The sequence below is a fragment of the Alosa pseudoharengus genome, unplaced genomic scaffold, assembly GCF_046254945.1.
Source record: "Alosa pseudoharengus isolate Yale_2024_CS ecotype anadromous, Long Island Sound unplaced genomic scaffold, YU_APseudo_1.1 YU_APseudo_1.1_scf_4, whole genome shotgun sequence".
Classification (NCBI taxonomy): Eukaryota; Metazoa; Chordata; class Actinopteri; order Clupeiformes; family Clupeidae; genus Alosa; species Alosa pseudoharengus.
This window is the reverse complement of record NW_027468774.1, coordinates 37936578-37959684: the sequence shown is the minus strand read 5'-3', so window position 1 is coordinate 37959684 and position 23107 is coordinate 37936578. Positions and strand designations below refer to the sequence as shown.

Below are 23107 nucleotides of genomic sequence, written 5' to 3'. Positions count from 1 at the left end.
TTGTCATTTGACTCATTTTTTCCTCTGGATGCCCAAAGTTTGCATACTCACTTCATATTGAATAACAAAGCTTTACCATCTACTTAGAAACCACTACACTTAAGCATATGCCAATTAATGCACTCATTTTTATAGAAAATTTTATTCAACATACATTTTCCAGCAAAAAGGCAATATACAGGAATAGTTGTCGTACACTGCTGCTACATGGAGGAATTAAACTGGAAAAACTCCAAGATGTGATCTGCAGGTCATCTTCGTACTGCACTTAAACAAGACAAAACTGTTGCAATTGGTTAAAGAAAACAAAATAAAAAATAAAACGGAAAAGTCAGGATCCAAAATAAAACTACACACAATGAATATGAACATCTGAATCAATCTGTACCCAACAAAATTGTTTTTTTTTTTTTTGTTTTGTTTGTTTTTTACTTTACAGGATTTCTTTAAATATACAATTTCATTGTTGTCTTTACAAAGCCAACTATTCACTAGGGAGCATTCCTTCTGCACTTAAAAAAAAAAAGGTGTCTGTATTAGTTATTGGTGCTGGTTTTATTTTCTACACACTCCACCACCAGTCCTATGCGCCTGCAGCATCCCTGCCAATGCAAATTACAGTGAATGTGGAGCGTATGAGGAGGGGGGGCTCACCCTCTGATACAGCAAAACACAGCAGAGTCGGAGGCAGACAGAGGAGTCTGGACAGGCAGAGTGAGGGAGGAGAAGGGCAGGAAGGAGACAGAGGGAGGAGTGAAAAAAGCTTAAGACCGAGAGGGGAGCAACCCAAAGGGGATATGCAAATCATACTACAACCAAAGTTTACATTTTGAAAAATGTAAACCCTTTGATAATAAGTGCCAACGTGCAAGATGAAGTACAGACAATTTATTTCTTTTTTTTCTTTCATTTATTTAAAACAGATGCTGTGGATCTTTATTGTTATTTTTGTTTTATTTATTATACAAGATTTGCAGAAAAAAAAAAGACTAAACTGAATTCCTCCAACCAAACTAAGTGAGAAAGAATTGTGTAAACATGAAAATTGACTAGTTGCACTAAGGGACCAAGAAAAAAATGACAACCACTTCAGGGCAACTAGCAAGCTTGGACCATTCGCAGTGAATTTGTTTTTGAAGGACCAGTGTCCTTGTTTCCGCAAATGGCAAATCATCTTTCCGTCGCCTCCCTCCAACACTATGCAGCAGCCTTCTCGCTGTAACAATTCTTAAAAAAAAAAAAAAAAAAAGTAAAACAAAACCAAAAAAAAAAAAAACCCAAAATCTACAAGTTCAAACTGTCCTCCCATTTTGCTAAAATCCAATTCATTCTTCCCGACAGTAGGCAGTCAATAGTTAGAGAAGCCAAATTTAACAGCCTCAGAAGGAGGGAAAAAAGGAGGGGATGGGGGCAGGGAGGGGGAGAAAAACAAAACAAAACGCATCAGCAGTAAATCCATTTGCTGAAGACTTCATACATGGTGCCTGTGTACCCCTTCAGCAGGTGTTAAAATGTGGTGCACACAAGAGAGGTTTGGTTAAAGTCTTTAGTATGGGTGGAGCTGTGGCGTTAGCGTGGAATCTGCTCAGTTGTGGATCTTGATGGCTTTTTCCAGGTACGTGTAGCGGCCTCTCTTTGGAGCTTTGTTGAAATGGTCTAGTCCTAACCAAGGCCTTGGGTGTGACATGTTTCCTGTGGGGGGGGGGAGGAAACAGCGTGGATAAAACAACCACCATTAGTTGTAAACTGTCTGTCCAACTACAGATTCAACCTGAGGCCACTCTATGGCTTGGGTTTGTTATCCCTTTGAAAACACAGCGGCACTGAATTTGACCGAGGGAGAACTGAGAGAAAACAGTACCTGGCTGCGGCTCGAAGTCTTTCAGGTTGACCTCGTAGTCGTCTTCGTTAATGTACTGATGCCGGCCCATCATGACAATCGCAAATTTAAACTGTAGGGAAGAGGGCACCAGTGAAAATAAATAAATACAGGGTACCCCCAGGATCCTCCAACTTAAAACCACTTCGACTGAAATGAAATACCAACTTCGCATTTGCACAGTTTTTTGTTTTCTACAGGCCAAAGTGAACAGGCTACAACCAGGGTAGCCTACTTCGGTAGCACTGTGTGTGTGTGTGTGTGTGTGTGTGTGTGTGTGTGTGTGTGTGTGTGTGTGTGTGTGTGTGTGTGGCGTTTTACTCGTTTTGAATATTTAATTCTCAAGGTTTCAACTATCCCACCTGTGACCTCCCTAGACATCTTTCCTGATCTGCTCAAATCACTATTCTAGCTGACAATTCAGACGCACCTGCACATGCAACTATTTCATACAGTCTATGGCTTGCACAAACTTTCACTTTGGAATGTAGTGAATGACTGAGGGATGAGAACCATGAACACAAGTTTAAAAAATAGAAGCAATAGTTTGTTTATTTCCAGAAGAGACGCATATTTTCCCCCTGGGATCTACAATATCATTGACGTTATGGTATCCATTAAAGGTGCCATGTGTAATGTCCGCCAAAAAAAATCAATTCATACTCCACATTCCATAAAAAATGGGGGCAGTATACCTCCGGAAAGTGAGTTGGTCTACCCTAGAGTAACAACCGAGAAACGTGTATTGCAGTTTGGCTGGCGGTTATGTTGCTCGCATACCGCCTCCCATGGCCGAAACTGGTATGACACCTGTCGGGCTGTGGCGAGTAATTTAGCATGCTAATTCAGGTTGATATCTCTGCAGCACTATAACTTGTCATTTTTTTAATGACATCATCGCCCTTATTTCTTCTCATTCTTTTGATGTGTGTAGCTCATTTTTTGGATATTTTTACCTCAACTCTTACACATGGCACCTTTAAGTCGAGAGACTATAGGTGAATAGGGTAACATTTTTAACAAACAGATATCACTATGAAACTTCCCCAGTTGATTACTTACCGGTACATTAATGAGAAAAAATGTATTACAAGTTCTCTGTAATTTAATGTTTACATATGCAAATTAGGCATTATCTAATTAAATATGCACTAATTTACATACATTTTCAAACACAAAATCTGAGCATTGGATACAGCCAGGTTCAAAATTGTGTTTTCATTGTGTTCAGATATTAGATGGGGGGGAAAAAATTACAGAGGGATTTATGGATATCTACTTTTGTTATCCTGTAAATCAGAATATGCTGTCAATAGCCTTAAAAAAATCGATTTTTGCCATGTTTTTAGGCATATAATGTTATGCAAGTCAGGCTAGGAATAATATATCAACAAACCCCTCTGTAAAAATCTTCTAAATATAGTTAGGCATACGTCTAGAAAGTTTGGTGTATGTAAGTGCTTGTGAAGTGGAGATTTCGTGCTCAGAGTGGGAGGAAACTCATTTTGAGAAAACAGCCTTGAAAGACAGCCAATGAGATTCTGTTCTCAGCCTAGATTCACATAGCGTGATACAAGAAAAACAGAGCTTTCCAACGGTACTACACATGATATGTTTTGGACCACGGTCGCGGGAGTGCATGCAAGGTTAGAATGCCAACTTTTGCTGAATTTAGGAGAAATATACATGCGCGAGACGACAATATAATGAAAAACACCTAAATGTGTAAATCAGACTTTTTTGTTGTAGTAGAGTGATAGAATACATGCTAAGGTAACAGACTAACTCAAAATCTCGAAATTGACCAGGGCATGAAAAAACAATGTTTTCACCTGCCGTGTCTCGCCTTAATTCTACCAAAGGAATAAGATCTTGCGAATGAAATTCAAGACTTTATAAAGGAAATTCAATACTTCTGACATTAAATGTAAGACTTTTTCAATATGTTTGAGACCTCGCAGGTACCCTGAAATAAATAAATAAATAAATAAATAAATATATATATATATATATATATATATATATATAACAAAAAACACAAGATTCAAAGATTAAGCAGACTACCTGAGCTTAAGAATGCCATAGGCCTTTATTTGCCAAGGGCATACTGCATCCTCAGACACTATCTGGGACAAGGAAAAATGTCAGATTATCCACTGTATCTTACCTTCTCGAACTCCTTCTCCTGGATGTCGAGCATGGTCTGAATCCTCCTCATGACCTCTCTGAAGGACTCGCCCTATAATAGAATGCATACACACAAGTTCAGATTAATTCACACAGTATACTGGAATGCTGTAAATAATATATTTAAATACTACTTCCTGTCTCAGGTTACATTGTTACTTTGGACCAGAAGAGTCAGATAGTTAAATAGATTACAACACTGCGCTCTACTGGTTGAGGGCTTAAACAGCACAAAATGCACCACTGTCACATAGCACATATACTATTAACATATATTGTGTTTTTGAGAATCAACAGGTTATATTGTGATACTCAAATGTACTGATATTTTCTTACTCGTGTATACTGTCTAACACCTTACAGACCTTGCAATGACAATAGGTTTGTTGGTCGATAGGATTCTTAAAGCCAGGCTACCTCAGTCATGTAACTAAAGCGTAAGTTTCTGGAGTGTAAAAATAGTTTTGGAGGACTGGTCTAATTTTTTCGAATGTACGTGTGGCATCATGTCTGGTATAGAGCCAGTTCCATTGATTATCCTTTTTGTTGTTAATAATTACTAGTGGCAGTGCTTGTAAAAAAACAAGTATTTTAGCCCTTCACAGCACTATTTCTGAATGTGCCAGTCTAGAGCAGATGCAACATAACAGATTAACACCATCCACAGTCATCAGTAAATGGAGATATAATTGCAGATATGCCAATACCAGTCAACAAGGCAGATATTGTTTGATACCGATATTAGGCTGATATATCGGAGCATGACTGATTCCACACAAACCCACCTGTCGGATCTTCAGCAAGAAGGGAATACCAAAGGTCCCAAAGACTTCTTTGTGGAAATGTGCAACAGGAATCAGCATCTCGCTCTCTTTGTCCAGGTCCACCTGGTCCAGAGGGATCTCCTACAAACAGACAGGCAGCCAGACACCATGCATGTTAATGGTAGCCAGTGACAACAGCTCAACAAATGGGTCACCACCCCATGATCGACCACACACATACACACAAGCAGAAATGCAACACAAAGACACTCTATGAACAAGAGCTCGTTTTAACAATAGCACATAAAGGCAAACAATGGCCCAGCACGCACTCACCTCTATTCTGAACGTCCGGCTGGCCGCTGGAGATAAACATTCTAGCAGTTCGTCCTCTTGGTGAACACCGATAATTTTGTAGCTAACAATTTCTAAGAGCCTGAGAGGGAAAAAAAGACAGAGAAAGAGAAAGAGAGAAAGAGAAAGAGAAAGAGAAAGAGAGAGAGAGAGGTCAGACACTTGTACAGGAAATGAAAGCCGGGGGGGACTAGAATAGGATGCCTTTCTGTGGCGTCTGAGCGAGTCCTTGAGCAAACCCTGTAATGACGAAACGATTCAGAGGCAGGCAGGACTGTGCTGTGGAGAGGAGGTGCGTGGGCGGCCGGTACCTACCTCAGCTTCTCCGAGCCTTTGTCAGAGAGCTCCACGGCCTTTTTACATTCCTCCAACAGGTCCCTCACGCATCCATGCTTGTCAGGGTATAGTGTTATCTCCTAGGGGAGAAAGACCAGGCAGGGATGCAGAGAAGGATGGGGAGAACAGGGACATCAATGCAAGGTTGTGGAAGGAAAGGCTGTATTTACAGACATATACACACCTTCAAAGTAACACAGGCATAGGTGTTGAGGTGCTGTTTTTACCTCTTCACGAAACTGACTGTTGAGCCATATGGATTTGAAACTCCGCCTGTTCTCAAAGTCTGTGATCTTCATCTTCAGCTGAAGGCAGAAAGCGGAACACACACTCAGTCAGTGAATGGTACACAAACAAACAAACAAAACAAACAAACAAACCTTGGATTCACGCAGTCACCCACCTGCTGGTAGTAGAGCTTCTTGGGCTGCCGGGGCTTAAAGAACTGCAGCAGGTCTCGGAGAGTGCCTTCATAGTTGTGCCTGAGAGGGTTTCCTGGGCCATCTCTGTACCTGCCAGATACGAGGGCAATTGATCAGTACAGCCAATATGGAGGGCAGAAGGAGACAGCAGGGTTCCCACTGTAAGTCACATGTCAAATTCCCTGATGCTGCTCATCACCACAGGCCTCTGGGCCTCGGACACCCATAGGTATCTCGCCTGAAGTGATTGCATCTTGCTGAGGAGCAAGAGGGGGATAAATAGGTGCAAAAAAAGAAAAAAGAAAAAAGTAGGCCAACAATAACAACTGGAATGTGTGAAATAATCCAATAAAAAAATAATACTGCAAGGAAAATATTGCTTTTTGACAGATGCCTTTGTAAATTTAAACTTGCTACACTCAAAATTCCCTGCTATTCCATGACTTCTCCCAAACAATGACCAAATTCCCTGACCACTATCCCTGAATAGGCATTTTAAATTTCCATGACCCGTGGGAACCCTGGAGACAGATAAACAGACTGCATTGGCAGAGACAGAGAGATCAGTAGACAGAAGAATGAGGAGTGACGAGACAGCTACAGAGAGAGGCACATGGGGGGCTCGATCTACAGACAGAAAGAGCGGCAAGGTGAGTACACAGGAAAGAAAGAGGCAGAGAGACGTGTGACAAACGCACCCCTGGGACTTGAAGAACTGCAGGAGCATGGGGTCAGTGTTTAACCTCTGTGCTACAGTCTTAGCCACCTGCAATACCAAAACAAGCCAGTAAGATCACACGCGTGGAAAATATCAACTGTCATATGGGACACGATAAAACAAACAACCAAACATAACCTCTCTAAAGGACAGTTGACCCCTTCACTCTACCTGGAAGTAGTTCATTCTGTTTGACAGTGTGACGACAAAGCCGGGGTCATTGTGGATGGTTTTGTCGCAGAAGATGACGTCGACGCGGTGATACAGGTCTCTGAAGTAGTCCTTGGCTGTGGGCAGCTCACTGGTGTCATTCTCGGGGTCGTCCCTGCAAAGCCAAAGTGACAGCTGTAAGTGTATGCATGCCCAAAGGAAGTGCTGTCTGACTTGTTCTTGCAACAGAGGGAACAGGCCATCCTTACTTCTGGAACACAATAATGTCTCCATCCATCAACTCATCCAGAGCCTTGTCCAAGGAGACGTCATAGTCTTGTATACGTTCTGTTAAATTCGGTTTAACTTCCTGTAATGGATTCACACAACACACGTACACAATGATCATAACTCACACATGAACAACGTTCATTAAAATGTAGCCAAACATGGAGACAACATTGTCATTACTTTTACTACATTATTTTTCTCCAAAACATAGTTTTGTTCAAGTAACTTCCATAAGGTAAACCCAGTGTTTCCCATACATTGATTTATTTGTGGCGGCCCACCACAATATCAACATTGACCACCACACAATGATTTTTCTGGTTGTACTAAATTGTGCTTAAATCTGGTTAGAATCATAACAGCGCTGCACTAATTTGTTAAAAACTGTTGCATTCCAGTTAATTCTCCAAACCTACCACCACAAATAGAATTCAATTCTGTGGGAAACACTGAAACCACATATGCAATATCCCAGAAATGAACCTTTGAACACTAAGTGAGATTTGGGGGAATCCATGGATGCGTACCTCATAGAGGATAAGACTAGTTCCCTGCTGGAATCCTGCTCTTTCACACATGACGGGCAGCAAGTCTCCTGTTCACAGGCCAAACAAAAGTTCATGTTAGAAAAATTAACAGCTTTAAGGCTGGTTGTATGTGAAACCAGTGTATTCATCTTGGGTTAGGGCTGATTGACTTACGTATTTTACAGGATATAGGCGTGTAGATATGTCCGCAATAATTTAAGCTTCTGGTTTTTGGATCGTACATCTTCAAGAACAACATGACATCATCTGAAGGGGAAAAACAGTGACAAACAGCTAAGCGCTAAAATATGAGGTGTGCCAAGTTAAAATCGGGGTGTGTACCGATCATCATATGTCAGGTTGACGAGTGGAAAGAAGAACAACGCACACACAGTTGGCATTGTAAAAGAGCAGATCAAATATCAAATCCTAGGGAGTCAATGCAAAACGTGTACAAGCTGGCACATTTACATGATCTAAGTGAACAAGCACCTTATGTCCACCACAACAGTGGAAGGCACTCGAATACGGCCCATTCCTTCTAGCACAGCACATTCCTTCTAGCACAGCACATTCTATTTTCTCTCATACATTAGATGTAAAATAAGAACAGGTTACGACTGATCATGGATACAAACCACAGACAGTGCAAAGTCAGACAATCCCCTGTAACACTTACGGTCTTTGTCGAACTTGGGTAACGTGGCTCCACTGGCAGCCATCTCTGGGTCTACCGTTTCCAGAAATATTGTCCACGGGTTTTCATTGTCACTCAAGTCAATCATCTGCGTGATCAAGTAGCAAGTATTAGCAACCATTTTCTTCCCCTTTAACAAAGGGAAACATACAACACAAAACCGTCAATAGGAAGGGCTTTATTATCCTACTCAGTAAGGGAACTAATGGCTGAAGAGGTTTATTTATAAGATGGTAGAATTTGTCCATGCTTTTTGTAGGATATACACACAGGTAGGGTGAACGAACGAACGATGCATTCATTCATCAAACACGACACTCTCGCTAGTCGACACACAGGGCTATTTTAAACACCGAGTGAACACAGGGGTGAGCAGATGCTGCGGCTGCTGCCGCTACACTCACAGACTTGTTGCAGTCGGCCTCGTAGTCGAGCATAGCGGGCCTCTTGGTGCCGTTGCTCCGGGCCTGCATGGGCCACAACCTCATCTGGTCCTGTGGGAAGCCCTGCAGCAGATCAATACAACAGACACTCAAGCACGATTTAAATGCATACATACGCATTATTTGTGCACCTAATCTATGACACTAGGACAAAGCATTTAGATGTCATGAGTAGAAGTACTTACCATGGTCTGTGACAAGTTCTGGACAAACTCAGCCAGCGTGGAGCTCTTAAGCACCTTGAACACTGTGTATTTGACCTTCTCCTCGTCATACATGTCATTGCCCTGGTGACCGCAGAACTGGTCCTCTGTTACCATCTGAGAAGATACAAAAAAAAGAGTCAGTAAATCGATGTGATCCAAATGAGCTTAACCCAGAAACTCCAGCGCTGAGCTAAGCCAAGGGCAGGGATAAGTCACTGACCTACTGCTTTAGATGTTCCTTTGTTCTTCAGGGCCACGGTCAAAAAATCTCCACACTCTGCTTATCTAACCTGCAGCCTTTCAAAGCAGCAGCATGACTAGAGACTCTCGCCACTGGGCCAGAAACAAGGTCACGGTGACCTTCAGAGCTCAAATTCCCTCAGTCTTCCTTTCCTGTTTATAATTCTATACACGACACGTGCAAGCGTTCATTTATCCCAATAAGCTCACAGCACAAAAAGCACCATGACCCATACACATCAACAGCATAAATAACTCAGCTGGCTAGGTTGGCATTTCCATAGCCCAGTAAGTAAGCTTTTAGGGATAATTTCTGATCAACATCAGGTGGCCACAAATCTTTTGTAACCAAACAGCTTAAAAGAATACGAGATCAGCTTAAAAGAAAAAAAAAAAAAAAAAAAAAACCGAACGACAATTATGAAAAAAAAAAAAAAAAGCAAACAGTCGTTAGCATGTGTGCTTTACCAGTTCACTGACCTGCACTTGCATGTAGAGGTGGGCCTCCTGTCTCTCTTTCCTCTTCTGGGCCTCGACCCGCTTCTCCTCCTGCAGACGTTCCACCAGCTGCTGAGGGATGTCCACGTCAGTCACCGGCATCAGCACCTCACCTGGGACACACACAAAACCAAAGAGTCAAAAGGGACAACACACACACACACACACACGTCAGCCTGCTTATTCTCCAAAGAATAAAATATACTCTCTCTTTCTCTCATTCACATACATACAAAGAGCACAACACACCAGCATGGTATCAGCCATTTTCACAGACAGACAGGCTAAAATATAGGCTACTCCGCTAACTTTCTCTCACACACATACACAGAGCACAAGACACCAGCTTGGAACCAGGCATCTTTCACAGACACACAGAGCAAGGGGACTACACAAGACACCATGTTTACCCTCCAGAAAACATTCCAGCCTTGCACTCACTCACTCCCTCCCTCACGTACGCACGCACAGATCTGCTCAGACTACACAAAACACCCATCTGTTTACTCTTCAAAAAAATATACACACAACAGTGCATCAGGCCATCCTTAAAAATATTTTCGTTTGCCGTAACCCGACCGACCCTGTCAATTTAGAACCGACCCAAATATTTTTTTTTCCCCCTTTTAGTCCGACCGACTTGCCGGTTGTAAACTTGCGTTAATACCGACCGATTGTTTTTTTTACTCTAAACAACCAATACAAATGCAATAAAATAACATTTATTTTAGTAGGCCCAAGTATTGTGAATATAAATTGCCTACATGCAAACGTGGCTCACTTAAATAAAACCCTGTGGCGTCATCTCTACACCATTGGTTTTACGCATGTCACACTATGGCTTCGTTTCATTCACACAAACTGATTTTACTTGGCACGAAGTTCTGGAAGAACTGTGGCCAGATCTTTTCTCATCCCTTCTCCCCCCCTAGTCTAACGGTGACCGTGTCGGAGTATTGAAATTGGTTGTGGTCTATTTAGCATTTCTCAAAATATGGGTCCGCAACATGGAGACTGCTGTTCCGCGGAGTCGTGGAGTGAAATTTGGCCCGGTGCTTCATTTGATAATTTGCTGCGCAGTTGATCAAGAAACCGCGGATCGACGAAAAAATAAAACAAACGTTTCTGCTATCGATGTCATTAAACATGGAGCCCTACAATTAAGTGGTGGTATGAGCATTCATTCAATGCGCGTCTGCGCGAGAGAAACTGAAACTAATCGATAACGTTGGTATCAAAGCTCCGCTTCAACCTGTTGGAAGGCTATTTATTTATTTAACGAAACTTAATAGAACGACGTTTTTTGGAACTTCCCTAGAAACAGAGCAGAGACTGTATAATACACTGTATAGCATTGAGTACTGTATAGTCAAATTTCAATATAACGTGGCCAAGAGTTATTGTAGCCTTCTTTCTGGGTACATGTAGATGAGCCCTATGACCCCAAAGTCTGCCATGACCGGGCCTCAGGTCAAAGAAGTTTGAGAAAGGCTGGTCTATATAACCTATATCAGAATGAGGTTTGCAATGGTGCGCCTGAAGGCACAGGTTGAAGACCCAGTCAGTTACGTCACGATATGCACATTTGTGTAAATTCATTCCTACGTAATCACCATGACCAAAATTATACTTTTTTTTTACTTTGAATCTTGAAAAAAAAAATATTGACCTACCTACCGACCCATTTTTTTTTTTTGCCTGTTACTGCAAACAAAAATATTTTTAAGGATGGCCTCACTCAAACATAACATGGAGGACAACGAGCAACAGTCCATTTCTTCTTTCCTTTTTTGTACCATGATTACATTCTACCCTTTGCTATTACGTTTCACATGCCCATCTCATTCTGATTGTATACCAGTGTGGACACTCAAGACATTGCTGTAAAAAAAAGCTTAATGCTCAGTCACTTCCCCTGAATAAACAATGGTTTGACTGCACCGTCTTGTGACGACACAAAATCCCAGGGAAATCTGAAGGTCAACATATGATGAATGAACAGTCAGGTAAGGGCATTCAACAAATACAATCAAATACTGTACATAGGCAGCTCACATCTACTAGACACGGTTTCAAGAGTCACTAGGCAAACAATAGAAATCACACAAAACAGCAGCAACAGCCTTACTCTTTCTTACACACACAGTCTCAGCAGCTCATTTGCAACAGTAGCTTTACTCTCACACACACACTCACACTTTGAAGACAACATCTAACAGACATTATGGTGTAATGCACCGATGTAATGCTGCTTGCCTAGCACAGTTGTGGTTCAAAAGCAACACATACCACAAGCACCGAGTGCATTACAGAGAAGCCCAAATACACTCCAGAAAATCTGCCTAACCTATTTGCGATGACTCAGCTGGGAGTAACGGGAAACTAAAATATCATTTGTGTCACGAGAATCTCGGGCCTCTGCACCGCTGCTAGAATGTGTCAAGGGCGAGAGAGCGCGAGAGTGAAAGAGAAAGAGAGAAAGAGAGAAAGAGAGAGAGAGACACACTCACTGAGCTTGGACTCCCGGATATACACCAGCATGTAGGCGTTGGTGCAGTGACGGACGGACAGGTCGTCGTCGTGGCCGCCGTAGTTGTGCTCGATGGCCTCCTCCTTGGTGCACCGCGACACCACGTCGTCGTCGAACTTACACCACTGAGGAGGGACACATGAAGGTGGGGAACAAGCGTCCCAAGAGGCGTCAGTTCAGATTCTTCACATTTTGTTTTAAGATGCCAATAAACAATGCAATAGATAATGCATGCAAGACAAAGTGCCTTCTATTAGTCAACACCAGTAAAGTAGCCATGTTATCTAAGCACAGGCCAATGAAATAAGACACCAATAACTTTGGTTAGAAACATCAGATTTAGATTGTTCTTATGTCTTAATTAAATCTATTCACACAACTAGCTTCACATCTAAATTAGGCAGTGGGCTACACATTCTCCATTCTCTTTTTTTTAAACTAAAATCCAGTGACAGAAACCAACAACTAGTCAGCAAAGCTATAATCTGAATCTGGCCCATTCTCTACCATTGCTTTATGGTACATATGAGAAGAGCTAGCATAATTCCATTACGTCAGTTGTGACAGCTGCTGCAAAGAAGCTACATCCTCTGAATTAGAATAACACAGTTAAATGGCAGGTGGAAGCCATCATCATGAAAACAAATTGTCACTTGTTAATCAGAGACTGTTCCTAATCATGTCATTTTTAAAAACACACGGATAATTTAGAAGTAATTTCTTGTGGTTGTGTTTGAGAACAGCAAAAAAATGTATCATTTAAATATTTCATGTAGACATACAGATATTACGCATATCTGTGACTGACTTTTTAATGAGGTCTTCCGCTGTAAATGGTAATTGATCTAATTACAAACACAAATACAGTTTTTTTTTTTTAAATACCATGCCCATGATGCAGTCTCAAAACGCTACTACACATCTACATTCCCCACAGAATCAATGCACAGCAAATCCATCCCCACCCCAAGTGAAAGTAAGTAAAGCTCCTCACTATTGGCTCGGTGACACTCACTTTGCCGTCTCCTTTTGGGTTGAGATAGACGACGTAGTGGCCGCCGTGGTTGTCCCCGCTGTGCACAAGCACTGCGTGCAGGATGTAGTTAGCTGGGTCCTTGGCGTCTGTCTTCTGGAGGAACTCGTCCAGTGGTAGCTGCTCGGGGAACTCGAACCTGGAGGCAGACACGTAAACAAGGAGTCAGAGCCATCAAGCATCGTTTATCTTTAGTCACATAAGATTCAGATCCTCCTTCCAGCATCAGATGCTTAGTATTAGTTATTTGTTTGGCTCAAAAGAGACCCTTAGCATTGCTCTTTCCAAAGACGCAACACAATTAATCAGTCACATAGACATTTAAAAATTCAGCCTGTGGTGCGACATGTTCATCGGTTTTAGACCATACTGGCAAATAAAGTAACTTATTCAATTAAATGTTAAACTAAATGTACATTTTAAGGGTATCACAAAATGTTTCAAAAGTGATCAAGGTGTAGAATAAAGGGCTGGAGAAAATGACCATTGCATTGCAATACTAAACCTAACAAGAGTGCACTGATACAGGAAAATTCTTTGGTCAGCATAATGAATTTCAACAACCAACTCAAAGCTATTTCACACCAACACTAGCACATGTGCAACCTGACATCTTATGGTCAAATCTGAGTGCTTGTATCTGAGCATTATAATAATAAATAAAAATCAGAGACAAGATCTAGAATTGTTTAATCAAAGTCATCATCATCATTCACATGGTAATCTAGTCGACCTGAGAGACTAGCAAAAACAAACATCTACAATGTAGAATCCAATTTAGAGGCAAAGCTAGAAGTAAAAGCACAACCACATTTCATCTCCTCCAAGATTGATTATAGGCAGGTGCACACTTAAATCGTGAACTAAAACCACTAGTAAAAAAAAAAAAAAAAGAAAAAAAAAACTAATTGAGCTCAAATAACCACGAAAATCCACCCTTGTATGCGTAAGGGCTTCAAAGTGAAAACAGAAAAGCTGGGTCTGCAGACAAAGAAGTTAGATCTAGGAGAGCAGATAAGAGTTGTGCAATGCATGCCACCACTATGGAAGTACAACAGGCAACTTCCCCTCACAGCACAGTGTTCAGGAGAATGCAGCATTTTCAGCTGCTCTGAAGGCCAGCATCAAGGACTTGGATCTGTAGGGAGGGAACACTATGGGCTAGAGATGGGAAAAGGTGCAACGTGTGCCCTTTTCAGCCATTAGCCGCATAAACACACCACTATCTCCTCAGTCTATGGGGGATTTGTTTTTACTGAACCTGCCTGTAGGTCCGCCATAGGGGTACTGCTGGCTCCCTTCAATCAGCCCGTCAGGTTAAGTAGGTCATCAAGTAGTCCTGGTTCATGGCCTGCACTACTGGGGGGTGTTTCCCAAAACCATAGTTGCTGTTGGTTGGCAATGGGAAATTGCACTGCAACCAACAAAGTTACTAACTTAGTTGGCAACTATGGGTTTGGAGAAACGCGCTCCTGAACAATCCGCATTCACTGGAATTTACTGGCAAGGGCTGTTCTTTACCAGGAAGTTGGAGGTGTGAGCATACTGTGCAGAGCACCGAAAGCATGCAGGGGAGGGGAGTGACGAGTGACAACCGTGGCTCCTTGCGTCATGATGCAAAAAGCCTGTGGGGCCGCAGTGGGGAGTGAGAGAAACCGGTCTTCCGCTGATCCATGCCCATCCATGAGTCATTCTCCCTCACTCTCTTTGAGACAGGTATTTAAAGCACTGCACCAGCGGTGGAAGCAGCAGCAACTCTCTACTGCTCTTCAGTACAGTTTCATGATGTAAAATGGTTTCATGATGTAAAATGGGCTCTGGGCACTTTTAGAAACCGCATCAGAATGGGCACTGGCTCTCAGCAGGACATGATGGTCAGACATACACAAGTTTTAATGGCTACCCCGCAGACTTACAACAGTGGGCCCATCTAAAGTACTGAGTGCTGGTACTGAGTGTGAGTGGTGGTGATGTCGATGGCTACCTGTCGTTGATCTTGATGTTTTGGTCGGTCTGGGGGTCGTACATGAACCTCATCAGTTGCAAGTGCAGAATTGGGGGGAAGGTCAGGAACTTGACGCCTTTTTCGGCCTCCTGAAAGACGAGTGGGAGAGGGAAAAGAGCAAATTTACTGGGACAGGAAAACAGGATGGTGAGTGAAAATAGCCATGTAAAAAATGGACATGGTGATAAGGCCAGAAGTAGGGCTGTCGCTTTTAAAAAGAAATCAAGTCCAAACAACTTTCAAATGTCACAATTTCAACTTACAACATAGTCTAATGTGCATAAAATAGTGACACATTAAAATCTGAATGGGTTATTTATAGTTGAATATCAGTTAAACAGTGACAGCCCTTAGTTGAGTTGGTTCATATTTGTGTGTGTGTGTGTGTGTGAGAGAGAGAATCTGTCCGCGTGTGTGTTTTGCCCACCTGGAGTCCATGCTCTCCGGCATCATACTTGTTATCTCCGTCTAGCTGCTCAACAGCCACATAGTCTTTGAATGACTCAAAAACTGCAGGGCAGAGGAAAGGCCATGTCAGTCATAAGCGCCATAAAAGAGGTAGTCCCTCCCTCCAAACCACCCAGCACCTCATCCCAAACACCCCAGCCACCTCCCATCCTCGAGTGGGGTTTTTCCTCTCTTCGGCTAACCCATCCTACTGCCAGAAGTAGTACTTTGCAGTGAGGCTTGAGTCATCGACTTTAAGATCAATGAAAAATCAGGCCGGGGCGACTTGACAAGACACTCTCCGCTAGATTTTTTGAGTGTCAGCAAAAGCAGCAGCAGAGCATTTGCTTTCACAGCAAACCGCACACAGACCATCAAAAATACTCACTGTTCTTTTTTCCTTTTATGCTGAGCTGAATGTCGTAGTAGTCCTCTATCCGCTCAGACCGGTAATCGACGTGCTTACACTGGATATAGGACTGGAAGAGGAGAGGAGGTTAGAGAATATCGGCACTGTAGGGGAAGAGACTGCAGATGTGCCGTTGTTAACAGCGAGTGCTGATGCGGAGCTGGACCACTTACCACCATCTTTCCTCTGAAGAGCTTTGGGATGGTGCCCTCCACACAAGTGCCTTTCATTTTGTTCTCAACATTGTCCAGCAGCTAAACAAGACACAACATCAAGGTCAAAACAATGCAGAGTGTTCAATGCTCTCAATAGCCACCCTGTTTAGATATCCGATGACCCTTGAGATTGAGCCAAGTGGAAGGAATTGGGAAATATATCAAATACGGTCTCAAAATCACTTACCACTCTGCACAACTCCTGCACATCATGCTGCATGAAACTGTCAAGGGTCTCCCACCTATGAAAAACAGGGAAGATGCTCAGGAAGCACGCCAAAAAGACAATAGCTACAGTATAAGGGTAGAAACAACAAAAAAGCAGGAAAGACCAGAGTCCAAGTGACTGATTAACAAGTGCAAAACGTGTACTTGTAGAGTAAATCCCACTAAAAACACACACTCATGTATATACAGTTAACCTCCTCCTAATTCACAAGCACACTTACCCAAAAGACTTGGTGAGCTTCTTTGTCCCTACTGGTTTGTCACTGTGTTGAAGTTCATAGAAAACCCTTTGTAGGGCAAGTGGGACACTTTTGGAGGAGTCATCGCCTTCGGTCGGCATCATGTACACAGCCTGAAAGCAGTGGGGAAAGGGGTGGAGGGAAGGGGATAAAGATGGGCACCTTCAGAAACCGGCAGACAAACTGAGGACCAAAGTCCAGGACTCTACTTATGAAGAGAGCAAGGGTAAATAATTATTCTTTCCAAATCCGACCTAATGTACACAGACCTATAAACTGTGAAGTCTAATTCAATCATCTCAAAGTCCTTCTTGAGTTAAATGGCATGTTAGCCTTAGCGGATCATGCTACGTTTTGTGTATCCCCCATGGGGAGGACCTTTAGGAAGCCAAAGTAGTGTACTACTCCCAGTAGGGATGCGATTTCCTCTACGGGGTAATCTGATGTGCAGGTCCAGAGCACCAGACACCCAGGTCACATTTGAGAGAGTACTGCCTGTAACCTCACCCTCCGCAGCTGGTTGGTGAAGAAAAGCGTCTGCAGCAGGCTGTTCATGTAACACGTGGCTCCCTGGTTCTTGAGCCCCACGTAGCCGGTGTGCTTCTTTGAGTCCCACCTGCAGGGGAGAATGACACATCGTCAAGGAGCTGTTCACTGGAGCTTCACCGTTTGTGAGATTTTGACAGGAGCACTGAGAAAACGCCAGCGGTGTGAAAGGAATACTTACGCCACCCCGTGCGGAGCATCTGCCTGCACAAAGACTTCAAAGGTGACTTTGTCATCCTCTACAAATCCCCTCTCTGGATCAGTCACGTCCTAGAAACGTAGAAGAATGGGAAAACAAGTATGAGACACTGTACTGAGCCGAGAGTCTAAACCAAAATGTCAACTGCTGTTCACTTTAACAGTACCAACATACAGACAACAAACCAATGTCACCCAAAACAGAACTAGAAGAGGCTTCATTCATAATTTGTGCATGTCTCACAACAAAGGCCATTAGTTAACTGCATAATTTCAGTGAAGGTTCTAGGGGTATATTAAATGTCTGGGTGGTCCTCCTGTTCTGCTTCTACAACCACCTAAACATGAAGGGGTTGACAGGGGGTCAGGTTTAGGACTCCGATGCAGCACTTACACTCCAGGACATGAAGTTGGAGAAGCCCCAGTCGTTCTCCTTGTGGAAAAACAGGTGGCTAATGCGGCGACTGAAAGACTTCTCGTCATCTTTATAGTTGATGATCTTCAGCATTGCCTGAGCGTGACACGACCATGACCTTCAAATTCAAAACAATCAATCACAATTAGTCAATCTGCCATTCACTTTCACTCCAAGTGATGAAATCTGACATTTCTATCTTAATTTACTTGCTTACTGGGATCACTGACTAAAGAATAAAGGCCCATCATTTAAGAATTACAAAGCATTACATAAACTTCAATGATTACCAATGGCAAAATGGCTTAAACTGGGGGTCGCCAAGAATATGAGGTGTCACGAATTGATTTGCAATTTCTAAAAGAAACAAGTTTAAAAACTGGAATATTCAGCAGAACTAGAAGTAGGCTTACAATTCAAAGTGTTTCCATAATGTTCCTCTGAAAGTGAATGCTCTGTTTACGCAAACTCAAACCTGCCCTCTTACGATGATGAGCTCGAAGGTGCTGTGCGTGAGTTTACCAGTGACAGAACACTATGCAGCCTTCTTTTGCCACAGGAGCACCAGTTAGACATTGGATGAGTGATTATCCATTGGAAAATAATAAATCAGATTGTCAAATGCTGCCATTGACATTAATACCTTTGGTGTTGACAGCCTAGCTCTGAGAGAAGACATTTTTCTGCCTCCGCCACCAATGCCCATCTCGCTACATTTTCCAAAGTTAAACTATTTTTTGCCAGTTGGAGAGAAAGTGGTCACGAGACTTGGCAAAAGATTTTTTGGGGGTCGCCAGACAAACAGTTTAAGAACCACTGTTCTAATCTACCAAAACCAGAAGCTTTGGTTGCACTCACGTGGAATCAGACTCTGCATTGCACTGCAGGAAGAAGCCCACACTTTTCTGGTGAGGCCTGTCTGGGTAGAAGCGTGGCATCACCATGATCTTCCAGGGCAGATTCCTCACAAAGCAGGAAGGGCTGAGAACAGACTCGCTCAGCCGGCTGAAGCGCTCCACCACAAAACGGAAGGTGGCCTCCGAACGCCAACTGGTGTCTAAAATCACAAAAAAGTAACAAGGTTCAAACCGAGGAAGGATTGACATTACCCACCGAATACCAAATAAAGCCCCTCAGGGCCATAACATGTTAAGTGATTTTACTGCTGGCCACAAAGTGGCATGATATCTGCTTGTAATAGTGCCTCACCATCCTCCATGTCTTCCTCTGTGTTGTTATGCCCGTCTGCCATGGCCATGTTCCCGTTGATGACAGGGTTCTGGGGGATTCTAGGGGGATCATCTGTGTCCCCAGCTAACAGAGGCCAAAACAGAAGGGGTGGGGGGAGGAGAGAGAGAGAGAGAGATAGGGAGGGAGAGTATCACACAAAAACAAAATATTAGACTGACATGTACAGAAAACAACGGACATTCCCTGCATTTCATATAACTGGGACATGCAGATAGTTCAATAATTCCCTATCAGAACTTCATGTCTTGGTGTGGTGGTCATATGAGAACAAAACACAATAGAAATATTTGTACATTAAACAAAAAAATAAAATAAACCAAAGGTGGGTTTCTCAGCAACCCACCATAAAGTAGGCTCACTATTAAATGCAACCAAGTCTGACAGAAGCCAATTTAAGGATGAAGCAATAACCATACAAGAATCCATCAAAGTTCCAGGAAGAGTACTCTGATATGCTTTGCAATCTGACCTCATTTTGTCTAGTGGATTATACTAGCTATGGCAGGTGCCAATGATCTAACGTGCCCATCTCCCTTTCACTAAACACCAACAAGACCCACAATTGCAAGGCATACTTGTAGGACCTAGTCATTTTTAAATATATTTTGTCTGTCTGTTTTGTCTATAAGACGCATCCAGAATAGAATGATAATACAGATAGATTTCATAATCTACCCACACATGTAAACAGCATTATTGATCAATCACAGTTTGTCTTATAAAAATGTGTAATTGGTCTAATTTATGTTTTGTTCATTTGCTGACAGACAAACATTTCCTACATAGAAAATGGGCACCATCAGATTAACAACATTGTAATGTAATGTTGGTAAATAACCTATTCAATATATATTACTGCATTGATATCAATAAGTGACGTGAAATTAAGTGAATTTAATTTCTAAAAATTACAATCTAAGATGCCTAAAGATCAATCTGGCGAGTTATGTTCATAAAGACCTACTACATTATCTGCAGGCTGGCCTGTTATTTCGGACTAGGCCTGAAAACTGACCAGCTGAAGGAATAACGTATTAAGTTAAAACTGCTTAACGTTACGCCCCCGTATGACCGGCATTGAAAATAAGTGTGCATTTCACTGAGAATAAAAAATAACGATTTAACCGTAATTTACTGCTGATGCGACTTGCTATGAGAGGTTGATTATAACGTTATCATTAAATATGGCGAAGTTTCATGGATCGAGGGAGCAAATCCCCGCGCTGTGTCGATGTCTGCACATGGAGGCCTTGCCGCAGCCTCCTAAGCTCCGCTCAGTATTTTCGCATCACCATAATGGAGCTACCTAAGCCAACAACAAACTAGGGCATCAGAAATAAACAGGCCTCCTGCCCATATAAAAGACAAACGACGGTTCGGTTTAACACATAACGTTAATACTGCTACTGGCGAATAAAAACCACCAATTGCCTGCATTAGTTTGTTATGCTATGGAGTGGGGTAACAAATTAAATTTACTTAGCCATCCGGTTAACTGACTTTAAACCGCAAAATGTGAAGGTAGCTAACGTTAGCTAGCGGGCTAGCAAACTAACAGAGTCGCTTACTGGTTAAACGAAAGTGACATTTCTGTTTTAAAAACATCGACATAGCTCAAAGGCGAGTCATTACTGCAATGTAGTTAAAACTGTCAAGGCTTTCTGGCCAAGTAAACAAATACATACGCAAGCAGGCCTGGCACAAAATTGATCATTGCAAAATAACGTCCTCCATCTTGGAATAAAACTGCCATACACTCCCCCTTGCTGCAACTTTTGGATAGAACAGTGGCCCTCCAAATTAAGCTAGCAGAACGCTAACTGAAATAGCATTTCTGGCCATGGATTAAATATATATCCGTTAATTCAACTGCATGAATTTCTAAGACCTAAATTACATCGTTATTTGTCGGAATATTCTAGGAATTACTTTGTATAACGTTACCAGTCGAAGCTTGTTACGTTAACGTAACTGGCCATCTTATATACATTATGCAAAATTACAAGAAGAGCAATGTTGACGTTAATTTTAACTGCTACTACTCTAGATATAAGCATGGGCCGCAGTCTCAATTAAAATGTGAGAACAGTGAGAATAGTAATGTTCGTCTTAAAATAAATGAATGAAAATGGAAGCATAGACGAACCCACGGTCTGCGACACTCGGAAAGGCGACGGCAGTGCTTCACGTTGAAAACATTACCTTTAGCTTACGTTGCTAGCTGGCTATCGCTAGCTGATAACGTTCAGGCTAGTTCGCGTTTAGTAGTGCGGTTAGTAACGTCATTTGATATCGACTTGGGCTAACGTTAGCCATCGTTAATCCCGAGTGATGGGTTGCTAACGTCCAGTCTCTACAGACAACGATGTAAAGTTATCTGGGCAATTACCAAGCGCTTATCAATAGTAAATAAAATAGACCGTGTATGTAATATTAACGTTATAACTTCTGTTGCTCAGCTAACGAGAACATGTCAACTAACGTTAGCGTTACCAGGCTAAATAGCCGCACAACCCAGCATATTAGTTTAATAACTTACTGTGATCCAATTGAGTTAGAATGGCCAAATTGTCCACCTAAATCGTTTCTACGCTTCCCCACGTTAATTAAAAATGCAACATACTTAAACGGTTCAGTAACTGGCCTGGCCTATGTGCTAGCCTAGTTATCTGCGCCACGTTTATTGCAGTCAATTCCCTGAGGTTAACGTTAGCTAAAACAGCAGCTTGCTAGAGCAAAGTTAAAGTTGGCTAATAAATAATTCGCCACATGTCTCTGCAACATCACCATATTGTAATCTATAAGGTAACATGTGTGAGTTGGACAGAGATGATGGAACACTGGGTTCATCATCTGTCACCAAAAACACTGGCTAGATTATTTAGCCCGCTAACGTCATGAGCTACTGCAGTTAGATGACTGACCAGTTCACTAGCTAACTAGCCAGTGGTTGCTAGCATGCCGTTAGCCTACCGATAATTGTTTAGAGTTAACGTTAGGTGGCTAGGCAAAACGAGGTCAAAACATCCACACTGATGTTAGCCATGAGGGGAGCAACATCACATCACCATGTAATTCATTGTCGTCTTGAAGTTAACTATGTGCATTGCCTATACCTAGTAAGGCATAAAAGCCCTTTACGCTGCAAAAATATTTAAGCTGCATGAGGCCTTGTCCTACCTTCCATCTCCATATCCTCGGGTTCGCTAAGCTGTTGCTCGCCGGCTTTCTGCTGCTGTTGCTGCGTGTGATGATGGTGGTTCATGTTGGCAACTGTTGTGATGTTGTGATGTTTGTTGTCTTTGTTCCCCTCGACCTTGTCTGGTGTCGGTTCCGTGGAGAAAGGGGTCCGGGGAAGTTGATGGGGTGTTTGAGGATGCGGAGGAGGGGTAAACAGGTCGAGCCTAGGCGGCTGGGCCTGTTCTACAACGACCTCGGCCTTTTCTGCAGTCAGCGCCGGGGACTGAGGGAAGGAGGTCGGTGGGGGAGCAGGCAGAGAAACGCGGACGTATTTGCTCGCTATTCGCCCAATCTCGGCGCTTTGATGGGGATACTAACGCTAACTGGGATGGATAATTTGGGCTCCTGTGCAGGAAGGCCCGATGAATTAAATCCGCCTTTGCCCCTATGATATGGGGCAGAACACGAAGTGAGTGAAATTGAACTCACACCACAACCTGCCGCTGGAGAAAACAAATACCCTGTTTATAGCTAGCTGATGCTAAGTCGGTAAGCTAGCGAGAGTGACAAAGGGTAGAAAATACAACCAATAATCTCTCTAAACAATTCTAAATAGAACTTTTACTGCAATATGCCCAGTCCGTCTGCTCCTCCGATTGTCCCTCTTCTGGGGGAGAGCGTAGAAAAAAGCTATCCATT

At 42.6% G+C, this 23107-nt stretch overlaps 1 protein-coding gene across 9 annotated transcripts; it reads right to left on the bottom strand.

Annotated features, from left to right (window-relative positions):
* Nucleotides 1-123: 123 nt before the first annotated feature.
* On the bottom strand, nt 124-22770 carry usp7 (ubiquitin specific peptidase 7 (herpes virus-associated)). 9 transcript variants are annotated; one of them, XM_076266178.1, is made up of 31 exons: nt 22409-22770; nt 19187-19291; nt 18836-19034; nt 17957-18095; nt 17546-17634; nt 17326-17434; nt 16801-16931; nt 16539-16593; nt 16310-16390; nt 16116-16206; nt 15708-15790; nt 15260-15369; nt 13237-13414; nt 12223-12367; nt 9695-9825; nt 8954-9088; nt 8730-8831; nt 8308-8455; nt 7803-7895; nt 7629-7696; nt 7080-7180; nt 6832-6985; nt 6641-6708; nt 5924-6032; nt 5748-5825; nt 5500-5600; nt 5167-5266; nt 4852-4971; nt 4047-4118; nt 1862-1952; nt 124-1692 (listed from the first exon to the last, which is right to left on the bottom strand). In XM_076266178.1, the coding sequence occupies exons 1-31, from the start codon at nt 22491-22493 to the stop codon at nt 1586-1588; spliced, it is 3378 nt and encodes a 1125-aa protein (XP_076122293.1). In that variant the 5' UTR covers nt 22494-22770; the 3' UTR covers nt 124-1585. The 9 variants fall into 9 exon arrangements, with proteins under 9 accessions (XP_076122293.1, XP_076122294.1, XP_076122286.1 ...); XM_076266179.1 differs by having other exon boundaries at nt 8308-8413; XM_076266171.1 differs by having other exon boundaries at nt 5924-6026; nt 22409-22627.
* Between the last annotated feature and the right edge of the window lie 337 nt (nt 22771-23107).

What these genes read in the sequence shown, in the direction of transcription:
- usp7 (XM_076266178.1), bottom strand. Translation starts at nt 22,493, where the DNA reads ATGAACCACCATCATCACACGCAGCAACAGCAGCAGAAAGCCGGCGAG. An exon ending in AGGCCGACTGCAACAAGTCT is followed by an intron (nt 8,456 to 8,729) that starts GTGAGTGTAGCG and finishes CCTTTGTTAAAG; the next exon opens with GGGAAGAAAATGGTTGCTAA. An exon ending in AGGAGAAGGAGTTCGAGAAG is followed by an intron (nt 1,953 to 4,046) that starts GTAAGATACAGT and finishes TCTTCCCTACAG; the next exon opens with TTTAAATTTGCGATTGTCAT.